The 23,114-nt window shown below is 45.0% G+C and overlaps 1 protein-coding gene across 20 annotated transcripts in view; it reads left to right on the top strand.

Moving 5' to 3' along the window:
- MAP4 (microtubule associated protein 4) overlaps positions 1-23,114 on the top strand; it is a 162,652-nt gene that overhangs the window by 98,498 nt on the left and 41,040 nt on the right. For 10 of the 20 annotated variants that reach the window (XM_075746951.1, XM_075746949.1, XM_075746943.1 and 7 more), the window contains 8 exons: positions 2,036-2,146; positions 2,749-2,877; positions 3,393-3,467; positions 4,725-4,865; positions 6,708-7,388; positions 8,364-8,507; positions 9,312-9,482; positions 10,619-14,956. In XM_075746951.1, the coding sequence (XP_075603066.1) occupies positions 2,036-2,146; positions 2,749-2,877; positions 3,393-3,467; positions 4,725-4,865; positions 6,708-7,388; positions 8,364-8,507; positions 9,312-9,482; positions 10,619-14,956 (5,790 nt within the window). Of the gene's footprint in view, positions 1-2,035; positions 2,147-2,748; positions 2,878-3,392; positions 3,468-4,724; positions 4,866-6,707; positions 7,389-8,363; positions 8,508-9,311; positions 9,483-10,618; positions 14,957-23,114 lie in introns of those variants that run through there. The other 10 variants (XM_075746954.1, XM_075746955.1, XM_075746953.1 and 7 more) reach the window with 7 other exon arrangements.

Raw genomic sequence — 23,114 nt, 5'->3', positions numbered from 1 at the left:
TTCCCAAAATGTTTTGTTGCTCTTACCTCCAGCTACCCAGAAACAACGCTCTCAGATTGTTAACATTTCCCTGGCTTCATAATATTCAAAACTAGCTGCAAATTTTGAGCAAATAGAGAATTCTTTTCAGGGCTCATTGAATGCAAGACCTGGTGGTTTCCTGAACTGGCCATATCCCATCCGTACAGTTCATCCTTAGCACCCGCCTTTCCCTTTTCAGTGCAATATGTTTTGCTGGAAGCGTCACCTTGTCATCAGCGAGAGCAGCATCGCTTACCAGTCCCACAAATGCTAAAGCCTGAGTAGGGCCCAGCCCTGCTTTGGGTCTGTGGAGGATCTTTGGAGATGGGGAACAAAAGTTGAGCCGTAACTCCTTCCGCTTCTCCCCTTTCTCCCTCTGGAGCAGAGACAGGGTTTAATCTGGGTCACCCGTTTTTGCTATGTCATCGTCATCCAACTGCTGGACGGAGAGGGGAGGCCATCAGCATCTCTTTTGCTTTTTAAATTGGTTTCAGTTGTGATGCTTTTTTTGTGGGTTTGGGGTTTTTTGGTGTGTTTTGGTTTTTTTTTAAATTGGAAAAAAGGCAGATACTTAGTCTTGGTAATACAGTTTTAAACAGCTTGAAATTAAATTTTTCTACAGTTTCCTCTGAAGCAAGACATTGTCTTGGCATCTCAAATAGCCTGATAGATTTATAAAAGAATTCATGCAGCTCACCTACGCTTGCCATCTTGGAGACCACAGGCACGTGAGCATTTGAAGTCTGGCTGTCAGACAGCATACCTGGCATAAAAAATGAACAACAGCCTTTAACTGAATCCCTTTTAATTGTGCTTAACTGGAAGAAGTCTGTGTGGTGTCTGAAAACGGGTGTGTGACAGCCGTTTTGGGAACAGAGGGTTCTTCAGCTCCGGGGTAGTGCGAGGTGTGCGATAGTCGTGAGGAATGGCACTCGTCTGCAAGAGGCCACTCGAGTCGAAACCTCTTGTTGCTCGGCTGCGCCTGTCTGGAGGGGGACGCGCTGTACGTCTGGCAGAGCCAGCACCGTGTGTTAGGAATCATTGGTCATAAAACACATCCGGGGGGTTGTAAAGGACAGAATAATTTGTTTGAGAGGGGAATGCCATGCTTCCTTCCCCTCAGTGTCGTGCCCTTGACTGTATTATAATACAGCGCCTAACTCATGGAAGGGTCGGCTTTTCTTCATTTTATTCTCAGTGAGGTCATCTCCCTGCTCTCTGACTCATGGCATTTCAGTTAAGTAATCCATCTTCTAAACCCCAGCATGATGGTTCTCTGTCACGTCTGGTTTGAATGACCGTGCAGATTACTAGAGGGGAAAGGAGATGTGCGCGCACCAAAAATAAACCTTGTGGAGAAAGAATTTTCTCTTGCTGGATCCTCAGCTGCTAAACCACCGTCTTTTGCAGTTGACGTTGATATATCTACTTAAAACACGGACCAAAAGCAGAGCAAAGGTAACGCATGTCAGACCAACCAACTTGCAAACGTGGACTAAAGGCCCTGACGGCCTCACCAGTGTGTCTGGTCTGGAGCGAAGGGCCAAGGCTGTTCATCTGCCTGGGACACGGGGAAACGTGTGGTTTTCTTCTCTGTCTTGTAACTTGGCTGAAGTACTGGCCCACCAGTCAGTTTGTACCGGTGTACTGTTCTCGGGGAGGAGAGCGTGTAGCTTCCTTGCTCCGCTGTTGAGTTAACTGATCAGCTGTCGTTCATGACTCAGGTTAGCTGTTTGTGTCCATCGGAGAAACAGATGCTTGCTCCTTGAGAGGAGGAGACCAGTTCTCCATGCAACGGTTGTAATCCCAACCGTAGTCACTTTTCCCTGGGAAGCAGTCTGGGCAACTGAAATTCTAATTATGAAGGTGTTTGCCCCTGGTAAATAAATTTGAAAGCAGCTTTCCCTCAGAAGTGGTGTCAGGTGCATCTTCATCTGTTTCTTTTTAAATATCTTCCTCTGCACCGTGTCTTCCCCTGTGTGGTGACACAGAATTCCTTCTTGTCTCCTGCCAGACCCCTTCAGCATGCACAGAGGGGAGAATCTGCCTGATTTATCATTTCCTACTGACATGAAGAATGTGCCGCTGTTCACGGACCATGTTGATGCTTCCAGAGACATCCATGGTGAGTTCCTCCTTGGCATTTGTCCCTGAAGGTCAGGCTTTGGGGTTTTCTCTGTTGACTTTCATGTACCGAAAACTATTAAGCAGCTAAGTGCACAGACTATATAATCTCTTCACATGATTTTTTAATTTTTTTTTTGCGCGTGTGCCTAAAGCCATTCCAATAGCTACTTCCAGGAAGGTTTTTTTGAAGTCTTTTTCGGCAGAAGGAGACGGGACATCTTGACAAGTTGAGTTGAAGCAGGAGTTACCAATGGCTCTTGTCTTCATGGCTAGAAACCAAATATACGTTAACTTTGCACAGTGGTCTTCAGTGTTGGGACTGTTGGAGTTGAAGTAGTTACTAACGAGGATTCATGGGAGCAGAAGCAGAAGGCAAAATAATTTGCCTGTGCTTACTGTCTTACACCTTGTTACAAAATGAGGTATGCATACGTGATTTACAGTGCAGGTTGTAAAGCTGAGCTAATTGGGAGAGTTGCTTACAAACTTTATCTAACCTGCTTGTGAGCAGAACAGAATAGTTTCTTTTCCAAGTGTTGTTTAGACTTTAAATTTCGGAGAGGAGTCATGGTGATTAACAATGGCCTGTTCCTTCATTAGCACCACATGGATCTATGATGGTACCTGAACAACCTTTCTTGGGGCCCCTGTATTCTCCTGCAGAGGCTCTAGACCCGTCAGCCTTCATTGGCCTGGATTCAACTGCAGAATTTCTGCAAGACAAAGCAGGTGAGAAGCAGATGTTTCATTTTTACTGTCCGTCTTCCTACTGGGTTTGAAGGGTATGCGGTTGGGGACTCTTGGTTTCCTACTCCTGAAGAATCGTGGTGGGCAACTGGATACATAAAATGAGTTGAGATGAGGAAGTGTCCTGTTGGCAATGGCAGTTCTTGGTTCAGTGGGAATGTTCTGAAGCAGTTAGGAGGTCGCAGAATGGCTGAGGTTGGCAGGGACTGCTGGAGGTCATCTTAGCCAACCCCCCGGCTCAAGCAGGGCCACCTAGAGCGGGTTGCCCAGAAGAATTGAGGAAAGAACCTGCTCCATTGGGTCCTGGGGTCGGTGCTGGTTATAACTCTTCTCTAATGCAAGCTTTCACTAGCAATAATCACAGAAGAACATGATGTTCTGGTACCATTCCTAAAGGGAACTGAGAAGTTACCTGAGAATGAACTCACAAACCAGCAGAGTCTTCTTCAACTGAAAAATAAAGCAGCGGCAGGGCTAAATGTGTTTGTTCTCCATAGTGTCTGAAGAGCATTGGATGGGAGCTCAGCACGACGTGAAGGGACCAGATGCCTCTTTCTTTGTTGAGCCACCAGGTACAAATAGTTTTGAGTTGATCTGCAGGAACTGTCTGGAGAGTTTCTGAACAGCAGAAGCAGAGCTTCTCTTCTTTGCCTTTCCAAGAAACAAAAGGCACTAGTGGAGTCAAGTGGGATCTGACGAAGAAAACTGCTGTTTCTGGTTCTCAGATCAATTTAGGATAGAAATGTGTGTTTGAGAGAGATGTTACTTAACATGCGTTTGGTGCTGTAGGGGGTGGGGAGAACCCTGCATTTACATACTTCGCTTCTGCTTTAGGGTAACAAATTTAATATATGCAGTTCCAAGCCCAGCTGTCAGTAGATATCAGTGGCATGCCCGTTTTTGGGGGGGGCATATCCTGTAGCAGGGCTTTAACCCACTGAAAACATGCCATGGTTTTGGGGAATTACGTTACCAGATGTAGATGTGTGCAAAAAAAATAGGTTCAGCAGCAAGCTCTGTGTATTCCAGACTGCGTTTCCGTTCTGTGTGTCTCCGTTACAGTGAAGGCCCCGTAATTTCCAGTTGGGATGTGTGTTCAAGCATTGCTTGACACTAAAATAATGAATAGGATGAATAAAACGTACTCTTGGAAAGAAACTCTAACTGGAACTTTACTGCTGTCTCTGTGCGCACTGGAAGTCCAGTCTGCTGACCTGAGTGCTAAGGGCTCGTGTTTGCTGCTTCGAAACACACAGTTTTGGCTCATGCATAATCAACAGAATTTTAAACTAAATTCTAATTGCAAGCCTGCGTATTCTGTCAAATTATCTTTAGATTCCGGTTATAGCTAAGCCCTTGAAGCTCCACCAGGAGGACGTAATTCCGTTGCAGTTGCATGGATATTACAGTATTTGATCCATAATGGGATCGTTCTTGCCGATTTTGGTGAACAAGCTAAGAACAGAGTAGTTCAACACTGGTCCTAGGTAGAAAGTGTTTCTGGAGCTGGTGGCTCTACGTAGGGCCCGGGGTAGAATTGGGGTGCTTTGTAACTGCACGGTCCTCAACTTTGTCACAGCAGTTCCTTCTCTCAAGCTAGAAGTGTTTTCCTAAGTACTGCACAGACTAATCTTCTGAAAACTGACAATAAAACCCGATTCCGTTTTTGCCCAACCCGATGGGGATGCTGAAGCGGGGGAGCTTACTCATCAGGATTACTGCTGCGGGCAGCACCTGGAGAGGGTGATTCACATCCTGGCAACACCAGGAGAGAAAACTGTTTGCTAAGACCTTTCAGTGCTTAATCAAACTGCGTTTCGTATCCCCAGTGCCCCCCACAGTGACTGAAGCAATAAAGCCGAATTTTCTGGAAAGCCCTGCGGCGGTGGCTCCCGGTTTTGTTCCTGCTGCGGTAACAGCATTCCCAGGAGAGGCTGAAGCTACTGACGGACCAAAAGGTGCGGCGTCAGGTACAGTCGCCCTGGTCTAAAGATTAGTGCTGGGCTTGTGCCCTTCGTGAGCAAGCTGTAATGGTGGAAGGAGATGGGATTGCCTCTTCTGAAGGAAACGCGGTGAGGTATTAACAAATCCCATCGTGGCTAAAGGCTTATGATACCTGAACTGTCTTGGTGAGAAATAGCAAGTCTACTCGACTTTTCAACCCTTGTGTCACAGTCCAGTAACTGATTTAATGATTCTTTACATTCTCAAATTTTTAGCTCCAGAAAAATGTTAAGGTGTGTCAAGAACGTGGTTATACCATGAGCCTGATGCTGGATATAAATACCTCAAAACCTGTCCATTGTAAAGACTGTCTTTAAAACAGAGTTTTTAAGCTATTTGTGTACAGCATCGGACTCGTGGTACATTTTGTCCCAGTCTTTGTCCAGTTTCCTTATGCTTCATTCCAGTGCTTTCCATGATTCACTAGGGAGCATCCCTACCAATTTTAATATCTATTTCTTTACTGTCTTATTCTTCTGTAAAATCACAATCTTTAATTTTGGAGCAGATCATGATACCACTTCAAATTAAAAAAAAAAAACGCAAACAGGCAAAATCAAATGAAGGCTAGTGTGTAATGGATCTTTTTGGTTTGGTTCACTGGAATATTGGTTTTATCCAAATGGATCCTGAAGTGCTATTTTAAAAGGGACTTTTTCCATTTTTCTCATTTCTTTCCTTTTTCAGTTTAAGTATCTAATTCAAGATTTAAGATCTTTTCCATTTTTTGGGGAGGATATTTTTAGATGCGAGTCAAACAATCAGTAGAAATTTTCTTTTTTTTTTAACATCTACTCAGCAACATGTCTGAGATGTTTGGGTCACGGTGCTGCACTACGCTGAGCATGGGCAGTGCTCGGGGCTGTTGAAATTAATAGCTGCAGAAGAGAAACCTCGTGCTTCTGGCTTTTGATAATTTGTAAAAACTTGCCTCTAGACAGCAGAAACATTAAACTAAAACTGACTGCAAAAACTCCTTTAAGGGGATTTTATGAAGACACTAACTTTAAATGCAGAGGTTTGGTTTTGCTGTGAACTGACAAATGTTATTTTGAAGCTAACAGCTCAGTGTTTAGTCGATTTTATGTAAAAAATGGACGAGGCCAAGCTGGGCATGAAGGAATGCAGGGCAGCGGGTGATTCACTGGATGGCAGTGTCTTTTGTGCCAAGAGTGCCAGTGCTCCTGCTCAAGTCGCAGCGCCATCCCACCCCTGAACAGCATAAACAATAGGTAAAATGAAGCGCGTATGGCTCTGGAATGCTTCAGGACTTTTTCTGCTGTTGGAATACACAGCTGGGCTCGTAAAGGTGACACCAAAAGTTTCTGTGTCCTGCTATATAGGAAAAACCCCTCATTGTGATTCCTGTGTCTGTTCTGTTGGAATATGTACAGGAATATATGAATATATTCTGTGTTGCTTGTGGCGGATCCAGCAGCTCTGGTCTCTTGCCAGCTAGGTAGCATCAGGTGTTTTTTAAACAAAAACAATGATAGAAAAACAATTTCTATCATTTTTCTAATGACAGATAAGTGGCTGATGTCCATTAGGAGCAGACACATGTCCAGCGCTGCTCAAGGATACAGATCATGGCGCACGAAGCTGTAGTAGGAAAAGCACTTGAGTGCATTGAGGACTCATAAAGACCGGTACAACCCGAGTGACTGCTGTAAGGGAGGGGAGAAAGTGATGCTGAAAGACAAGGAGACAGGGAACGAAAGCCCCGTCTTGTCTAGTCATAAAACCACGCTGTCAGGTATTTACATTCTGTGGTTTTTTATTTATTTCTGTGATCTGTGTTTCTGTAGCAGATGCAGCGTGTGTTCCTGCCTCGGATGTCCTGTCCCTTTCTGCAGAGAAAGCTGGGTCCGTTCTTGCAGGAGACGCCAAGCCTCCTCAAGCTGTGGATGCTGGATTTGGACCTACAGCAGGAGCCAACGCTCTGCAGGCTGCGGAGGTTGAGTTTGCTGTCAGCGATGCGTCCGCCCCAGCGGCAGCTGCGGGCTTCACCCCAGCAGCAGACGCCACATCCCGTTACGCTGTGGATTTGGAGTTTGCCCCAGCAGCAGATGTGGAATCTCACCATGCTGGGGATTTGGAGTTTGCCCCAGCAGCAGATGTGGAATCTCACCATGCTGGGGATTTGGAGTTTGCCCTGGCAGCAGATACGAAATCTCATCAAGCTATGGATTCTGAGTTTGCCCTGGCAGCAGATACAAAATCTCATCAAGCTATGGATTCTGAGTTTGCCCCGGCAGCAGATGCAGAGTTTGCCCCTGCAGCAGAAGTCAACCATCATCGTGCCATGGATTCTGGGTTTGCTCCTGTAGCAGAAGCCGAGCCTCTTCCCACCATGGATTCTGGGTTGGCCCCTGCAGAAGCTGAGTCTGTCTCTGCAGCTGATGCTGAGGTTGCTGCATCTGAAGAGCTGATGACATCTGAGTCTTCTCTTGAGCAAGACAAGTCACCCTTTGACAAACCTCTGGCAGGTGAGCGTGCATGCCCAAAGCTTCCTTCAGGCTTGCACTAGCACGGCAGGTGGTGCGAGGAGGCTGCTGTAAGTTGGCATCGCACTAGCAGCACGCTCCTGGTGATGTGGAGCCACACATAGTGATGGCTACACGGGTGCGCAACGGTCTGAAGACTGTCAAGTAAAAAGCATATTTTATTAGTAGTTAAGGTTATGATATGCCTTACACAAAACATCTTAAGTACAGCTCAGTTCTGCTGTCAGGATACAGACAGAGGAGGTGCTTCACGAGGATTTTTTTGCTTATAAAATATAAAACTAGAATATCTTAATGATTTTTTTTTTTAATTTTTTTTACTTGGCATTCTTAGCAGTGATGTATGTTTTTTAGGATAGCCATAGAGACATTTTAGTTCATCCCTGTTAGTACTTGGTTTTGTATCGCTATCATCCCCAGCTTATACAGAAATCTCCACAGATCCTGTAGGACACAGTCTTTTCAAACAAAGGTTCTTTTCTTGAAAACGGTTTCTGAATCCACTAACAAATTACTGTCAAAATATAGGAAATTGTACTGGGCAGAGGCAGTACATGTGGATTAATTGCAGAAGGAGTTGGAGCGAGATACTTGCTTTCTTACCTTCTAATACTCTTTAATTTAATGATAGGAATAAATTTCCAAAGAGAGAAGTTTTAACAAAAACCCCCTGCTAGAATGTAGTAACTGAGAGGCATAGGTGGGTGAATGAACGTGTAAATTCCGGACAACACGGGAAGGTGTGCTTTAGCACAACGCTTAGACTTTCAGGAGAGGAGAGCTGGTAGAAAGTGGTCCTCAAAAGCAGATTACCACTGTTTTGAAAGTGAGGAAAACCTTTCGTTTATTGTGGATGGGGAGGATTAGGTGAGGAAGTGTTTGGGTTTTTTTAATCTTGCTTAATCTGATCTAAATTAAAAATAATATGAATTTTTATTCTTTACGTTCCGTTTGCAGAAGTGATTGCAAACGTGGAGCAAGAATCGCTGGTCGCAGAAGCTTGTGTCGATCTGTTGGAGAAGGCTGAAGACAGCAGACCACCTCCCAGCCACCACGAAGAGCATCTTCCCCAACAGACGAACCATCTTGCAGAACCAGCAGGTGAGAAATGCAAACCGCGCTATAAAACCGGAGCCAGCACTTCCCTATCAGCCAATTCTGCCCTGCCACCCAAGTTCTTTCTCACAGACACTGTTCTGTCCTTATCAGGGACAAAGCAACAAAGGTTTCATTTTAAGAAGGTTATTAGTGTGTGCAAACATGGGGACTGTTATAAATAGATGGTAGTCTTTACATTTGAAATTACCCTCATATAACTTGTCTTTTTTCTTCCTCATCCATAGTTGTTGTACCAATGTCTGTCGTAATTTTTATTTCTATTGAAAATTTAAATAACATTAATTACGTATAGAACTGTTCTCCGATGTAATTATGTCTTACAAATTAAAACTTGGTATAATTACGCGTAGCTAGGAATTTTGTAGTGTCTGCATGAATATATTCTCAGGCATATATGAATACTAGATGATTAGCATTAGATGGGCTCCAGATTGATAATGGAGTGTATTCTGGATTTGAATTCCAGTGGGAAGCTAGTATAGTCTGAATTTAATTGATTACAAAGAGGGGGGGAAACCCCTCCCCCCCAAAAAAACCCCACCCCTGTGCTTAAGCCCCAAGACTTCATGTTTTACCTCAACCTTGGCATGTCTGCCAAAATATAAAATTGCTGCTGAAAATGGGATTGTGAGGAGATAATACGTAGCAGACTACCCTATCTTATAACCTTCATCCCTATTAAAAATAAAACTAAAACCTCTACCCTTCTCAAGGCTTGCTTTTAAACTGCAGGTTGCCTGTATGCATAAGAACTGAAGCATTCTGTTCATATTTTTCATATTTCAGTGCCAGTAGAAGCAAAAGAAGCCGTTGCACTAGAAAATAAAGACCTTCTTCCAGAAAAATCTGTTACTACTGCGGATGTTACTGTTACAGAGACACAAAAGGAGGCGGCTGAACACAACCATGTCCAACACGCAGAACCTCAGCAAGAAAAAACCCTGCCAGAGCCCACAGGTAGAATATAAATAATAATTCAATTTTAGAATGGAAATACCCTCTGTGAACTATTCACCTTTTCCTACTGACTGCATTGCCACTTGAGCAAGCAGAAACCTTTTTTGCACCAGGCAGCTGTGCGGTTCTTTGCATTCATCGGTGATTCTGCTTGCACTTTGCCTCTGATCCCTGCCCTCTTAAATCGTCTTTCCCCTCCATGTTCACCGGACTAAAACCCTAAATACGGGTGCTACTAGTATTTTGTCGCTGGGACTGGTTTGTATCTCCTCTGCTGCAAAATTTAAAAGCTCACCATCTTTTTGCCATTACTGCTAGCTTTTTTTTTTTTTTTTTTGGGTATTAAAAAGGACCATTAATTCTTATTACTATATTCCTAGTGTAGACCTCCTTCCAAATTGAGTTTTGTAATTACCAAACGAAAAAGTAATTTTTTTTCCCCGCTCTGCTAACCCAGCCTCTCCCATGAGCTGTTATTGCTTACACTTGTGACCGGAGGCTGATTTGTGGGCCAGGGCTAGCTGACAAATGACTGATGCTCTCTCTAAAATCAGTGGCTTGTAGCTAAGGAAACCTCGTGCTGCCTCTAACGGAGTACAGCAAATGACTTCTGTTTCGGAGGTTCTGCCTTCCGCTGCTTCCACCTTGGGTGCTGGGGGAAACTTAGCTCCTTTGCTCCCCCTTCCCCATTCCGCCCCTTCTCTCTAGTCTCATCTTTCCACTAAACTTAAATTTTCACATTTTGGAAGGACGCCAGTTAGGGATATAAAAAGTGTAGCTGTTACCTTGTCTTGCTGAGACAAAATGGATCCTTAATGCATTTTTAAAAAGAGATAGCATGTCCTTACAAGAACTGTTGCTTTTTGGTGGGGTAAGAGCATGTATCAGGAATTATATATTTTTAAATAGCATTGACGTATTTATCGGTAGTAGTTTAAATAGGTTTTGCGTGTACATGTCTATCCCAGCCCTACTGAGGTGGATTTAGAATTAGTGTGGTATCGGTGCTGAAAAAATCTGCATATATGACTGTATGGACTGTTTTAGATGGCTAAAATCACATATAGAGTATATTTTATTATTTTTTTAAAAGCAAATAGTTGCCTCGATGTTTGAGCAGGCTTCCTGTATTCCAGGTCTACCTACCGCACAAATAAGGCAAGCTAACAAATCGAGTGAACGCAGGTTTGGCAGAGCAAAACCTGCACCAGTGCCTATTACAGATGTACCAGAGGAACGTCTAATAGGTCTCCCTCAACAGAAGAGTTCTGACCCAAAAGTAGACCCCTATTCTGTAGTGGAACTTGGATGTGGTGCTGGATCATCCCCTCGCACTAGGGTTTCGCATAAAAAGGCAACTGAGCAGCCATCCAGTGTGCTGTCGGAGTTTGCGGAGAGCTGCAGAGATGTACCAAGGGAAAGCTGGGATTTGGAAGGTTCTCTGGCCATTGTGAAGAAAAAGAAAAAGAAACCAAAACAAAAGAGAAACCAGCTGCCGAGAACAATGGAGTTCTGGGATGAAAACGTAACAGTCTCAAAAGCTCCTAGAAATCCTCTGTTTGCTGTTGAATTGCAAAAAGCAGATGTCTGTCCCATAGTGCCTCCTGAAGCTCACAAAGAACAGTCAGTTGCCTCGGGAAGCAGAGCTTCAGCTATGCCAAAGGATGCTAAACTAATATCTGGGAGTCATGTCCGGGATGATCAAAATGCTTTCTCAGTGCCAGCACCAGGACAGCAGGCTCAAAAACCCAACGTGCCTTTAGAATCTGTCTTGGATGCAAAGAATGGAGATGTCACGAAAACAGAAGAAATGAGAGATGATGGCTTGATGTTGCAATCTAAAGGCAAAAGAAATGAGGTTCCCTTGGAGCAGGCAGGCAAGACTAAGGTGGGGGAATCTGTTAGAGCAAAGGTGCCCACCAAGCCTGTGGAAAGAGATTTTCTTGATAAAAACGAGAAGACGGAGTCTAAGGAGTCAAAGCATGCTGACCTGACAGCATCTCTTTCAGAAGCGATCAATCTAAGCAAAGTAGAGACTCCTTTTGAGTCCAAATCTCCAGAATTGCTCCTTTCTGACAAAGATAAGGAGGCAAAATGCGCATCTCCCAGGCGTGAAGCATTCAGTGACGCTGTCCGCTGTGAGCTTCAGGCTTCCAGCGGGTCACTGGAAGAAGCAGCAAAGGAAAGAGGTAGTCGTGAAAAAAGCAAAGGGCTTGAAAATGAATCCTTGAAACAGCCCGCTGTTCTAGAGGCTGCGGCTCTGTCCAACAAGCTTCCTAAGGAGCCGGAGGCAGCTGTTGGAACTAAACCGGTGTCCTCTGATGGGTGCATGGCCGTTGACTTCAGTGCTTCAGAGGGAGCGTTGAAGACCCCAACAGATGCTACTAAAATCCCTGTTACACCATTAGTTACACCAAACCCCGAGGAAGTTACTGCTTCGCAAAACAGAAAGGCTGACGGTTTTTCCGAGCAGCCGTTTCTTGTGTTGGCTAAGTCTGATGCAACCAAGCATCCCGCCTCTGCCGAAGCAGTGGACAGAGCGACGGTAGCAGATTCCCCTGATAAAAACAAAGGGAAAGGATTTACTGCGTTAGAGCAGCAGACTGGAAAAGATCCCAGTATTGCACGTGGGATGGACAGACCTAAAAAGAAGCGTGGTGAAGGGAAAGTTAAAAAAATCAAAAGCTTCTCTGAGCAGATGATGCTTTCGGAGGATGTGAGCAAACTTAGTGATGAAGTGAGGACAGATGAGACTATAAAAGAAACAACTGTCCCTGATAAGGGCAGAGGTTTTACTGCAAGAGGACATCCGTCAGTAAGCTTTACACACACTTATCCAACAGACAAGCCAAAAAAAAGAGGTAGCGATGGAAGAAATAAAAAAGGTGAAAAAAGTTTTTTCCAGCAGCCTTTTCTTGAGAGTAAGTTGGACCCAGGTAGTTTTCCTGACGAATTTGATAAAACTAAGGAAGTTAGTGATAAAGGCAGAGAGAGGGGCTGTATTACTGCTAAGTGTTTTCAGGAGAATATATCAGGTGTAACCAAAATGCAGAGGCCCGTTGAACTGGTAACAGAGGAGCCTAAAGGAAATGTTGGAAAAAACGAACCGGCTGATTTGGGTGCTTTAGACCAACCGTTTCTGCTGGAGAGTAGGAGAGAGGAAACAAAGCATCTTGCTGTGGCTGACAGGATCAGCAAAACGAAGGAGGTAAAGCTGATGAGTAAAGGCACAGAGGCTGGAATTACTTGTGCAGGTGACTCGGCTGTGATAAATTCTGATGCCACGCTGGTGGCAGACAAACCTAGGAAGAGGTGTAGTGATGGGAAAAGGAAAAAAAGTGAAAAAAGTCCTTGGGGACAGGCAGCTGTCCTGGATGCTGGGGTGGAAACGAGCAGTTTTCCAAGCAAAGAAGTAGCTGGAAGCACAAAGGAAGGGACCTTTGATAAAGGTAAGGTGTCTGGTTTTGAAAGAGAGCTTTTGCTGGAGAATCTGACAGGAATAACCAAGGAGGTGCTGGAAAAGCCTGAAATACAGGCTGGCAATAGAAGTTTCTCTGATCAGCTGGTTCTTTCAGGTCATAAAATAGAGACAGCAGAGCCAGAAGCAGTCAACGCTAAAGAAACTTGGCCCATGAATAAAGATAAGGAATTAGATACAGCCGAGCCTCTCCCAGAGCACAGGACAGACGCAGCTGCGGTGCGTGGTCCCACCGGGGAGCTGGTGATGGACAAACCCAAGAAAACAAGTAGAGATGTGAAAGGCAAAAAGGCTGAAAATAGTCTCGAGCAGTCTGTTGTACTGGGTCCAGGTAACATCCCTGCAGTGGGTGAAGAGGTGGGAAATATTAAACAAACTCAGGCTTTTGATAAAGGCAAAGAGACTAATTCCAGTACTTTAGCACATCTGCTAGATGAAGTACAGGCTCCTGCTACCCCTCTGGAGCCAGGAAAATCACATGCAAGTGATAAAGAGAAATGCAAAAAGATGGAGGCCAGCTTGCAGCAACCATGTCTTCTGGAGCCTAAAGCAGGTGCAGAGCTGTTTGCTACTCCTGACGTGGAGATAAGTGGCAAACCTGGAGCAGAAAGTCCTACTCCTTGTAGCAAGGGGGGTGGACTTCCTATCCAAGAGCATCCCGCAGGGGCAGATCACAGTTTGGCCACAGTTACCGATAGATCTAAAAAGAGGGGTGACGATGGGAGTAGTAAAACCGCTAAAAATGCCTCTGAGCAGCGCGTTTCTCTAGAACCAAAAACGAACAGGAGAGAAGTGCAGCCTCCCGTGGGATATGGAGTGGAGGACATGGATTTTGTAGATGAAAACAGAAATATTAAAAACTTTCCTGTTGGCCCTCAAATGGTTTGGAATAATAAAGGAAGTAACTTTGAACCCTTTGCTCAGACTGCAGCGCCTGGCCCTGATAACACCGGCAGCGTTTCCTCTGGCTTCCCAGAGCAGATAGATGAGGGTGCAAGAAGTAAGGGGCTTCCTCCTCCTGAGGCTGTAGCAGAGAGCAGCAGCAACGAGCCTGGATCTGGTGCTAAGAAGGAGATAGAGACGCAGAAATCTGATGAGCAACCGATCAATCTGGGCCAGAAAGAGCCTGGAAAAGAGGTTTCGAAGAAAGACGGTAAAACCGAAGAGGCCGGGTCCCAGGATGGCAGTGAAGCAGGTAAACCGCTTTCTTTGGATTTTTCAGTTAAACGGGACATTAAATCAAAGAAGGACGAAGTTCACCTTTCTGCTGTGGCAAAGGTGGAAGATAAAGAAATCAGACCCACTGATAAAAAGCACAACACTGACAGCACTTCCTCAGACCTTCCTCAGAAGGTGGCAGATCTAAAAACCGGACCAGCTCCTGTAGATGCCAAAGGGATGGAAAAACTAGAAGCAACCGTCCCTTCTGCAGAGAAGGGCGCTGGGTACGTTTCCCCAGAGCTTGCAGCGATACCAGAGAGCAAAACAGCAGCAGCCGTGTCGCAGGTTGTGGCAGAAGCGTTGGTGGAGAATAAAGCCGAAGAGGCCGAGCTGGATGGAGGTAGGAGTGAGCAAAGCTCGCTCAAGTATCCGGGCGGTTTGGACAATAAAGCGGCTGTAGCAGAGGCTGCTGGTTTGAATCTTACAGCTGCCCAACCAACCACACTGAGTCCTAAAGAGAGCAACACAGGGCTCGCTCAGCCCGCAGCAGAGGATGCTGCTCGCGGTGGGGAAGCTCACCTGAAGGATGCTACGGCCTTGAAGCCTGAGGTAGATAAACCTCGAGCTGCAACTAAAGAAAAAGAAGAATGTGACCAGAAAGCTGTGAAGGAGGCAAAGAAAGAGAGAGTTAAAGCAGCGGAACAGATAAAAGGCTACATGAGACCCACAAAGTCAAGAGGGGTGCCGACTCTGCCAGCCAGGTCTGCCGCTCCAGACCGAGAGAAACAAAGGCAGCTGAAACCCACTGGTATGAGCCGGCAGAGGCAAGAAAAAGGTGTGTGTTTGCGATTTGAGCTAGCAGCAGTAATCCAGACAGCTTGCGTGCAAGACCGTGCTATCTGTCAGTGCGTTGGCATGAATACGTAATTGTTAATCCTATGTGGCACAAGCGAGTGTGGCATGACCGGTTTTTGGCTGATCTTAAAAGGCTGTTAGTTCTGCTTGCCTGTCTCACAGTGCTAATTCCCAGAGTTTGAAGGATTGACAGCTTGGTCTACGTTCGAGAACTCTTGATTATGATTAGTTTTTATTCACTCAGAGTTAATTTTACATATATATTGCAGAATACTTAAGTAAACTTGTCCTTTTTGGTGTTAAGTTACATTAGCTTCTTGTCATCTGAGACAGAAAGTGACCTTCATCTGTGGTGCACCAGTGAGTCGTCGTGATCGCTAAATAGCACTAAATAAAGGCAGTATTTCTGTGGTAGGAAACGTTCTCGATCGCTGTTGTGTTGCAGGGTTTGGGTTTAATCCTACCTCAGGCTGACTGCAACCATCTACTTTTCCTCCTGCAATTGCTTAATGACTTTATCTTAAGCTATCTTGAACCGCTACATCTACGAAATGTGCTTCCTTCTAGAATAATGATCTTTACTAAAGCAGAGCTGTAACAAAACAATAGCGGGACCGGGACTGCTATAGATTTTAAGACTTTATCTCTCTGTTGAGACTATGGATGGACTGGGAAGCAGTTTGGACTGTTTACCCTGGCTGTTGTCCAGGGAACGAGATCCCTGGACTCATAGGAAATGAGATGGAATTAATTTCATAGAATTTAATGAAGTTCATAGGAATTTTGAAATGGAGAATATCACATGGATAGAGATGCGATAAAAAATATTCTTGTACTTCTGCTCATTCTAAACCTTCCTCAGAAAGGAGTGGCATCTTCTCTGTGAATTCCAGCCTGCTGAAGCGGGCTGGGGAAGTTTTTCCATGCCCTTAGGTGCTCCTAGTTTCTGCCTTGTCATCAGGCATGAAAGTTTGTTCCTCTTTCTATTTCTGCGGAGTTCCTTGCTGCCAGTTTGCATGATGCAGCCACTAACTTAACAAACATAGAGCTCAAGTGCGCCTTAACATGCTGGTCAGGTTTTTGAGAGGTTTTGTAATTTTAATGAGTGTTGCATAACCTGAAGTAGTTCTATTTTAGTGAAAGTGGTGTTCTCTGCATGAACTTGTGCCTGCAGAAGTAATGTTCTTTGGTGCATGACGCTACAAAATAAAGGGAAAGCTAAAGGCAGCATCTTTTTTTTAAAATAATTCTTTAAAGCTTTTCCATTGTCTGCTAGAAGTCTTTATTTTCCTTTCCTAACTGCTGTATTCACGGGAGGAGAGTTTTAGTAGCAGATCCATGCAAAAAAGGAAAGCTCCTCCTGAACGTTTTGCACAGGTAAAGCGTGTACGAAGTTGAAGGATTCCTGGCTCAGAGTAGCACATCAGCGTGTGAGTAAGTCGATACATATTTTGCATCTATAAGTTGGCCTGACCTAAGTTTGCACAGGACTTTAATAATATTCAGTTGCTTTCATCCTTTCAGCGCTTCATAGACTCACGCTTGGTTTTTTTAAGAGAGGCTCTGAATGACCGAGCTTGTTTTGGAAATTGTGGTTGACACATTCCTACGGCAGTTTAAGCCCCCGGCATCGCTTCGGGCAGTCTCATGGTGAGAGAGTAACACGGCGCAACATCTGGGCTGAGTGACAAAGCCTGAGTTGCGGTCGAGCTCTTAGCAGGGAAGCGGATTTGCTTTGCCATCCAGATACGTTACCGAGGCTCGTCTCTCCTTCCATCCGCTGCCCAACTCGTAACGCAGTAGCTGTTCAGTGAGTTGCAAAGCGCCAGCAAAACCCAGACTGAATCCCTGAGTTGGCACAACTGGTGTGGAAGTGCCTTAGGCTGGATCCCAGGGTGAGACTGTGAATTCATGCATCAGTTGAACACAAGTTCAAGCCAGAAATCAATGAAGGGAAGGTGTTGAGATTTCAAGACGGTGAACGTGAGTGTGCTTGTTTATTGGGCAGAGAAGGAGCTAAAGGGATCCGGGAGATCATGCGAATGGTTGTAGTCCAGACTTCACTAAGCTGACGGGGCCGTGGACTGTACAGACCTCGTACGTGCCAGTTTATCCTCCCGTTAGGATAGCAGTTCACTGCCCAAAGGATTTTTGGTTTTACCTGTCACCAGAACTTGCCTGACACTTCATCTGTATTTCTCAGGCAGGACTGTGAAGCTCATACTCCGCAACATCTAATATCTGCCCATGTAAGCTATTCTTCTTGGTTGTGGGCAGTCGGCGATCTAGTATTGGAATAGCACATGTAGATATTTTGGAGGATCTTTTGCTGAAGTTTAGTAACTGAAATCTCTTTAGCCAGGCTCCGTGTCTACAACTGCGTGTGTTCTAGAATAACAGGATGGCTTTCCGAAATGCCTCAGCTCCTGTATGTACTGCTAAAATAGGTACCAGCTCTGTGATACAGCTCCCTTGGGAGCCATGGCAACTGTGATGCTGCAGATTTCTCTCACTGACGGAAGTTGTGTGTATCTTTTATAAACTAGGCCTGCAAACTTCTGTAATTTTTATTTTTTTTTTTTCTAATTTTGACTTTGCAGCTTAAAGTTAAGAAACGTTGGATGTAGGGCTGTTTGTGCAATTTAAATTTAATCCCTTATCCATCTCTAGGATTTATTTCAGCTTCTCATTTTTGTTGTTGTCATTGTAAGAGCTGCCCCAGATTCTTCTGGAAAATTATTTTATACCTTTTAGTGTCGGGAGGCAGCTGAGATGATAACCAAAACATATCGGACATTATCAGCATTTAAAATGTGACCGAGCCTTTATGCCGCTACTTGTGTTAAAACTAAAATTGGGACTGATGGATAAAAAGCAGGGTTCTAAAGTCTGTCCTTCGAGCAGGTGCCCTGGCTGATGCAGGGCTGGGGATCTGATGCTGAGGGATGGTTAACAGAGGAAATAATGGAAGGTTTCATCCATCCAGCGTTGAGCCATTTGATTCAGGTTTACTGCTAGCATCCCTCTTCCCTTTACTCCTTGTCCTGGTTTCGGCTGAGACAGAGTTAATTTTCTTTCTAGTAGCCGGTACAGTGCCGTGTTTTGGATTTAGGATGAGAATAACGTGGATAACACACTGATGTTGTAGCTGGTGCTGGGTAGTTGCTGTGTCTGCACCAAGTCCAGGACTTTTCAGCTTCCCAGGCCCTGCCGGGGGCACGCGAAGCTGGAGAGCAGAGCCGGGCCAGCTGAGCCGGACTGCCCACAGGGATGTTCCCTGCCACGTAACGTCCTGCTCCGGCTATAACGGGGGAAGCTGGCCGGGAGGTGGGATCGCTGCTCGGAAACCGGTTGGGTTTTTCCCCACCGTTGTGGTGAGCAACTGCATTTGTGCATCGCTTGGTTTATTATTATTGTTAGTATTGTTATTACCATTATTATTATTATGTTCCTTTGCTATCCTATTAAACTGTCTTTATCTCAACCCACGAGGCTTTTTTTTCCATCCTCCTCCCCATCCCACCGGGAGGGGAGGAGTGAGGAGTGGCTGCATGGTGCTCGGCTGCTGGCTGGGGCTGAACCACGACACTCCTCAAGCTGTATGTTGACATTGGGACTGTCAAAAGATTTTATTTTTCCCTTCCAGTCTGTCCTTAAAGAATAGTCTTATTTTAAAAAAAGAAATTAATTTGTTTCAGTGTTTTGGGTTTTGTAGTCTTACAGGTTTTGATTTGCGTAAACTCTTCAGGAAAGGGCCATCCACCTCCATTCTGTCTGGTAGAGGGATGCTCCAGTACTTAATGCCGTGGGCTTTGGTGCTGGCAGAGTAACGAGCTATTGCACAACCACTCTGTGGTCTAGACAGCGATGCTTCTGAATTATTCTCCCAAACGTGGACTGGAGGGGCCTGCTGGAGTGGTCATCTGATGCTTAGTTTCCCTCTTTCCTCAAAAGCTTCCATCGCAATCTCTGCCGCTGCCTTCTGCGGGCACCCTTCCAGCGCCCGTCCTTTCAGCGGAGCCGATGACAAGCTGTCTGTGCAGCCCATTGGCGCAATCGCCGTGTGTAACACAGTACATAGTTCTCAATATGACAGCTCTAAATCCCTTGTGTGTAAATAAGATACGTTTAAAAGCAGGAAATGCCATCCCTGCTTAATGACAGTATTTGCTTTTCTTCTACAGCCACAATGAAGCCCTTTCTCTAAATATTTTCTTTTCCTGACTGGTTTCCATTATACTGGTGTCATTATAACGTTAAGTTGGTTTAGCATTTCCGCAGTAACCTTTCATTCACATAAGGTCTGTAATTCTCCTGTGGGAGCCCAAACCGTAATTGGGTTTGTCTAATACGAGCTAATCGGCTACGTGAACGCGATGGGCCAGCGGGCTAACCGCATCCATCCTACCTGAAACCGTCACCACGAGCGCAGCCGTGGACAGGTACCTCATAACGACGGTGGTACTTCAATAATGCTTTTGAAATGGTCGGAATAACATCGTATTGCAGCCTCTGCGTTAAGACAGACCTGGTATTTATCCCAGGTAGGTGTAGGAGAGAAACAGAAGCCAAGCGAGGGCACCAGCCAGTTCTCATGTCAGAACTAAACGTATTGATGAAGCACCAAGAGAACTTCGCTATTGTCTGCTTTTCCTCTACGTTTTTACTCTTGTGTTTGTGGTTGGTTGGTTTTGTACTGTGTTATATCGATGCTGGGCAGTCTCATGCAGCAGCTCTCATTTGCAGCTGGCACCCCGTAACCTTTGGCTAGCACTTCCTAACTTTTGGGTTCTTCCTTTATTTTATATTCCCGCTCATCCTTGACACTGATTTTTCAAGAAAAGCTGGGAATGAAACAAATGTTCTTCTGTTTGTAAATTCTGCCAGATTAGGAATGTCGAACACGTTTCCGTAGGGATGATGATTAACTGTCAGGGGATATCTGAATTTCAAGCCTCATCTTTCCTTGCTGCTGCTGGTAGTTCATTGCTTGCGCATCGTTCGGTTGACTTTGCTTTGCCTCTTTTCAGTTCCTGCTATCAAATACTCCTACAATAGCCAATATTTTGAGTTGGAGTGCTTTTTAATTCTGGTTTTGGCTGATCACTAGGATTTTTAATGTATTATATGTCGATTCTAAAAGAAATGGAATTTGATCTGTAAGTGTCCTGATCTATAAAACATGAGACTTGTGCAGCTCCACACCTTTTAAATACTAAACTTGTAGTGCGAAGCTATGGTGGCCAGAATACGACATATTCTGCTTCGCCTTTTTGTCCTTTAGCCTGGCTTCTTCCAGACTGCGAGATGAAATGAAGCGTAGATGAAATCAAAGTTCAGCAGGTAGTGTCAGACTTGAGGCTTCATCTGTTGCTGCTTGTTTTACACGCAGCGAGCATTTGAGCAGCACAACGTGTGTGTGTGTGAACATACGGACGAGCGAGTGTATAAATTGCAGTTTTATGGTCTTGGCTTTTATAGACAGAGCGTATCCTTGATGGTTCTGGTCAGTCCGATCGCTGGCTGTTGTTGGTAACAACACTTAATTAGAGATCACATTAGTTGGAGATGCTGGTAAGGAGTAGCTCATCATCCTGGAGAGTGATGTTGCCTTAGAAACCAGTGCAAAGGATTGCACAGAAACGATTGTGTTAGATTAAAAAAAAAAAAAAAAAAAAAAAAGCAAAGGCATTAGAAGGGATAAGTAATAGCTTGGGGAGTGAAGCAAAAATAGAAACACTAGGCTGATTCATCTGCTGAGGCTGGAAGCTTGCAGATTGGGTATTAGTCGTGACGTGTTGATGTAGTGATCTCGGGCTGCTCTGGTTATTGGCACGCTCTCAGCCCGGGTGGCCAGTTTTACCTGGCAAAGCCCAGTGGAGTGGGTACGGATTCTTTGCAGATTCTTCAGCACACGGGTATGTCTTCCCTTGGAAAATGCTCATGTTCAGAGAAATGATATAAGCATCAAAATATATCTAAGGAGCTCAGATAAATGACTACAGATGTGTTTAACGTTGGTACTGGAACGTGCGCTGTACGTGCTCAGCCTCCCTGACAGGCTCATTCGTGTCAACTGCACCTGTAAGAAAAAACAGGATTTAATGATGATAAGAGGATGTGAACAGGCAAAATAAAACCTTTCTCCCTGTGAAACAGGCTGCTGTCTCGCCACTGGAAGGTTGAGAAAAGCTCCAGGCTGTCGGTGAACCTCAACGTCCAGAGCTAGAGCAGGGTCTGACTTCCAAGAGCTTATAACTATTTCACTGCCATTACCTGACACGTTCTTGAACAGAAAGATGACGGAGAGCCAAAAGGATTGTGAACCCCCAGATTTGACACCTGAAGAGTATGAATTCTTCCTCGAAGTTGAACTAAGGGTAGAAGCAGTGGATGGGCTTCCTTTCAGGAGGTCTCTAACTTACCTTTCTAACCCATCCCCCCTTTACCATCAGCCCTTTCTCATTTGAGTTGCTTTTCAAAAATCTGTCCAAGTCCTCTTGTTTTCTGCACGTCCTCCCACCCTTTCCTGCGTATCCTTCATTGACTCGTGCCGCTTCTCTTAGAATTCTTTAGGAAACGTAAGCTTTGTCAGAACCTGAAGGAAGAGTTGGGACCAAAGCTCCGGTGTCAGGGCTGCTGGGTTGTGTGTGTCGAGTGTTGGCGATGCTGGTCTGGCTGAAAGCTCAGCACAACGCCGTGGCGTAGCTCCAGAGGCAGAATATTAAAAAATTCCAAGGAAAAAAAAGGCTTTTGGGAGAAGGTAGAGGCTAGGGCACTGGAATGGAGAATGGGTATCTGGAAACAGCATGCTGTGGCAGGATAAAGCTGTTGAAAGGCTCTCAGTGTATGAGCTCTACGTTACCTCCATTAATGTCCTGAGAGGTGAAAGATTCAATCAGTTTAGAGATTTTTCATAGCTAAGCATTCTCCTGCTTCTCAGCATCCCAGGTATTGAACACACTTCACTTCCTGCATTGAAAACATTTCTTAAATAAAGTAGCAGTGGTGGTTGTTACGGGCTGTATGTTGGCATTGCGTCAGGCTCTTCTTTCCCGTGATCCAAATCTCTCCTGTGATCCTGGGCTCTGAAGTACCAGCCCCTAAATCAAGGTGGGTTTTCTCCTCTGTCTATTGTAAGTGTTTGCTTTAAAAAAAAAAAAAAAAAAAATCAAATAAAAACCTACTGGGTGGTTTCAGCTGTTAAGTGATTTCTGATGGATTGAGATTTGCTGGAAACATCTTGGTTTGGAATAGCGAGAGAGGACTAACAGTGATGACCTGGGTTGGACGGTAGTGACGACCTGGGTTGGATGGTAGTGATGACATGGGTTGGATGACTTCAGGGCCTGCCGTTTGGGGAGCAGACTGAATGCTTTTAGAGTGAGCAAGCGCTGGCAAACATCAGTCCTACCTCAGTTAGAGGAGGGAATGCAAGCCTGGAGCTGAGGTCCCGTTTTCTGCTAGCAAGACACCTATGAATATTTTAAAGTACAGAAAAATTGTTGAGGCCTTTTGAGAAAAGAAGCTTGTGGGTGGAACTATTCTGGTTAATTAGAGGGTGTCATGAAAGATTCAGATAACTTACAGTTCCTTAGTCATTGTTTTTAAATATAGCAGTGTCTTAAATCCAAAGCTTAAATACAAGTAGATAAATGTGTGGATTGTAGCATTTCTCAGCAGCAGGTTAAATTCAGGGGGCGTAGTGTAGCTTGCAGTCTCTGCGTGTAAAAATACATTTATGCTCAGTTAAACTATAGCAGGGAGTCCTTTAACTGCTTCAGCTGTAAGGACAACATTTTTCTCCCGGACTGGAGTATGTTGGTGTCTGTAAAGTATTGTAACCCCGGTTCAAAGAAGAAAATTTCCCTTAGTCAAGGATTAATCTGTACCAGGCACTTAAGAAAAAAAGACGACTCTGCAGTTCGGTGCTAATGTGGTAGCAGGGATCCGGGCGCTGGCGGCCGAGTGGCTAGGAGCAATCTTCAGCGCGCTCGGGTGGGCTCCCGGTTTAACCAGGGAAAGAGTGTCCAAACGGCGAGTCGCAGCTAGGAAAGCCTCGTCAAGGATGCTGGGCAGGGGGGTTCGCAGGCTGGCCCGGTACTGCGCTTAATACCTGTTGAGACTGGTTTTGAATA

Source organism: Balearica regulorum, chromosome 2 (assembly GCF_011004875.1).
Source record: "Balearica regulorum gibbericeps isolate bBalReg1 chromosome 2, bBalReg1.pri, whole genome shotgun sequence".
NCBI classification, from domain to species: Eukaryota; Metazoa; Chordata; class Aves; order Gruiformes; family Gruidae; genus Balearica; species Balearica regulorum.
This window is presented reverse-complemented; position numbering and strand designations above follow the sequence as displayed.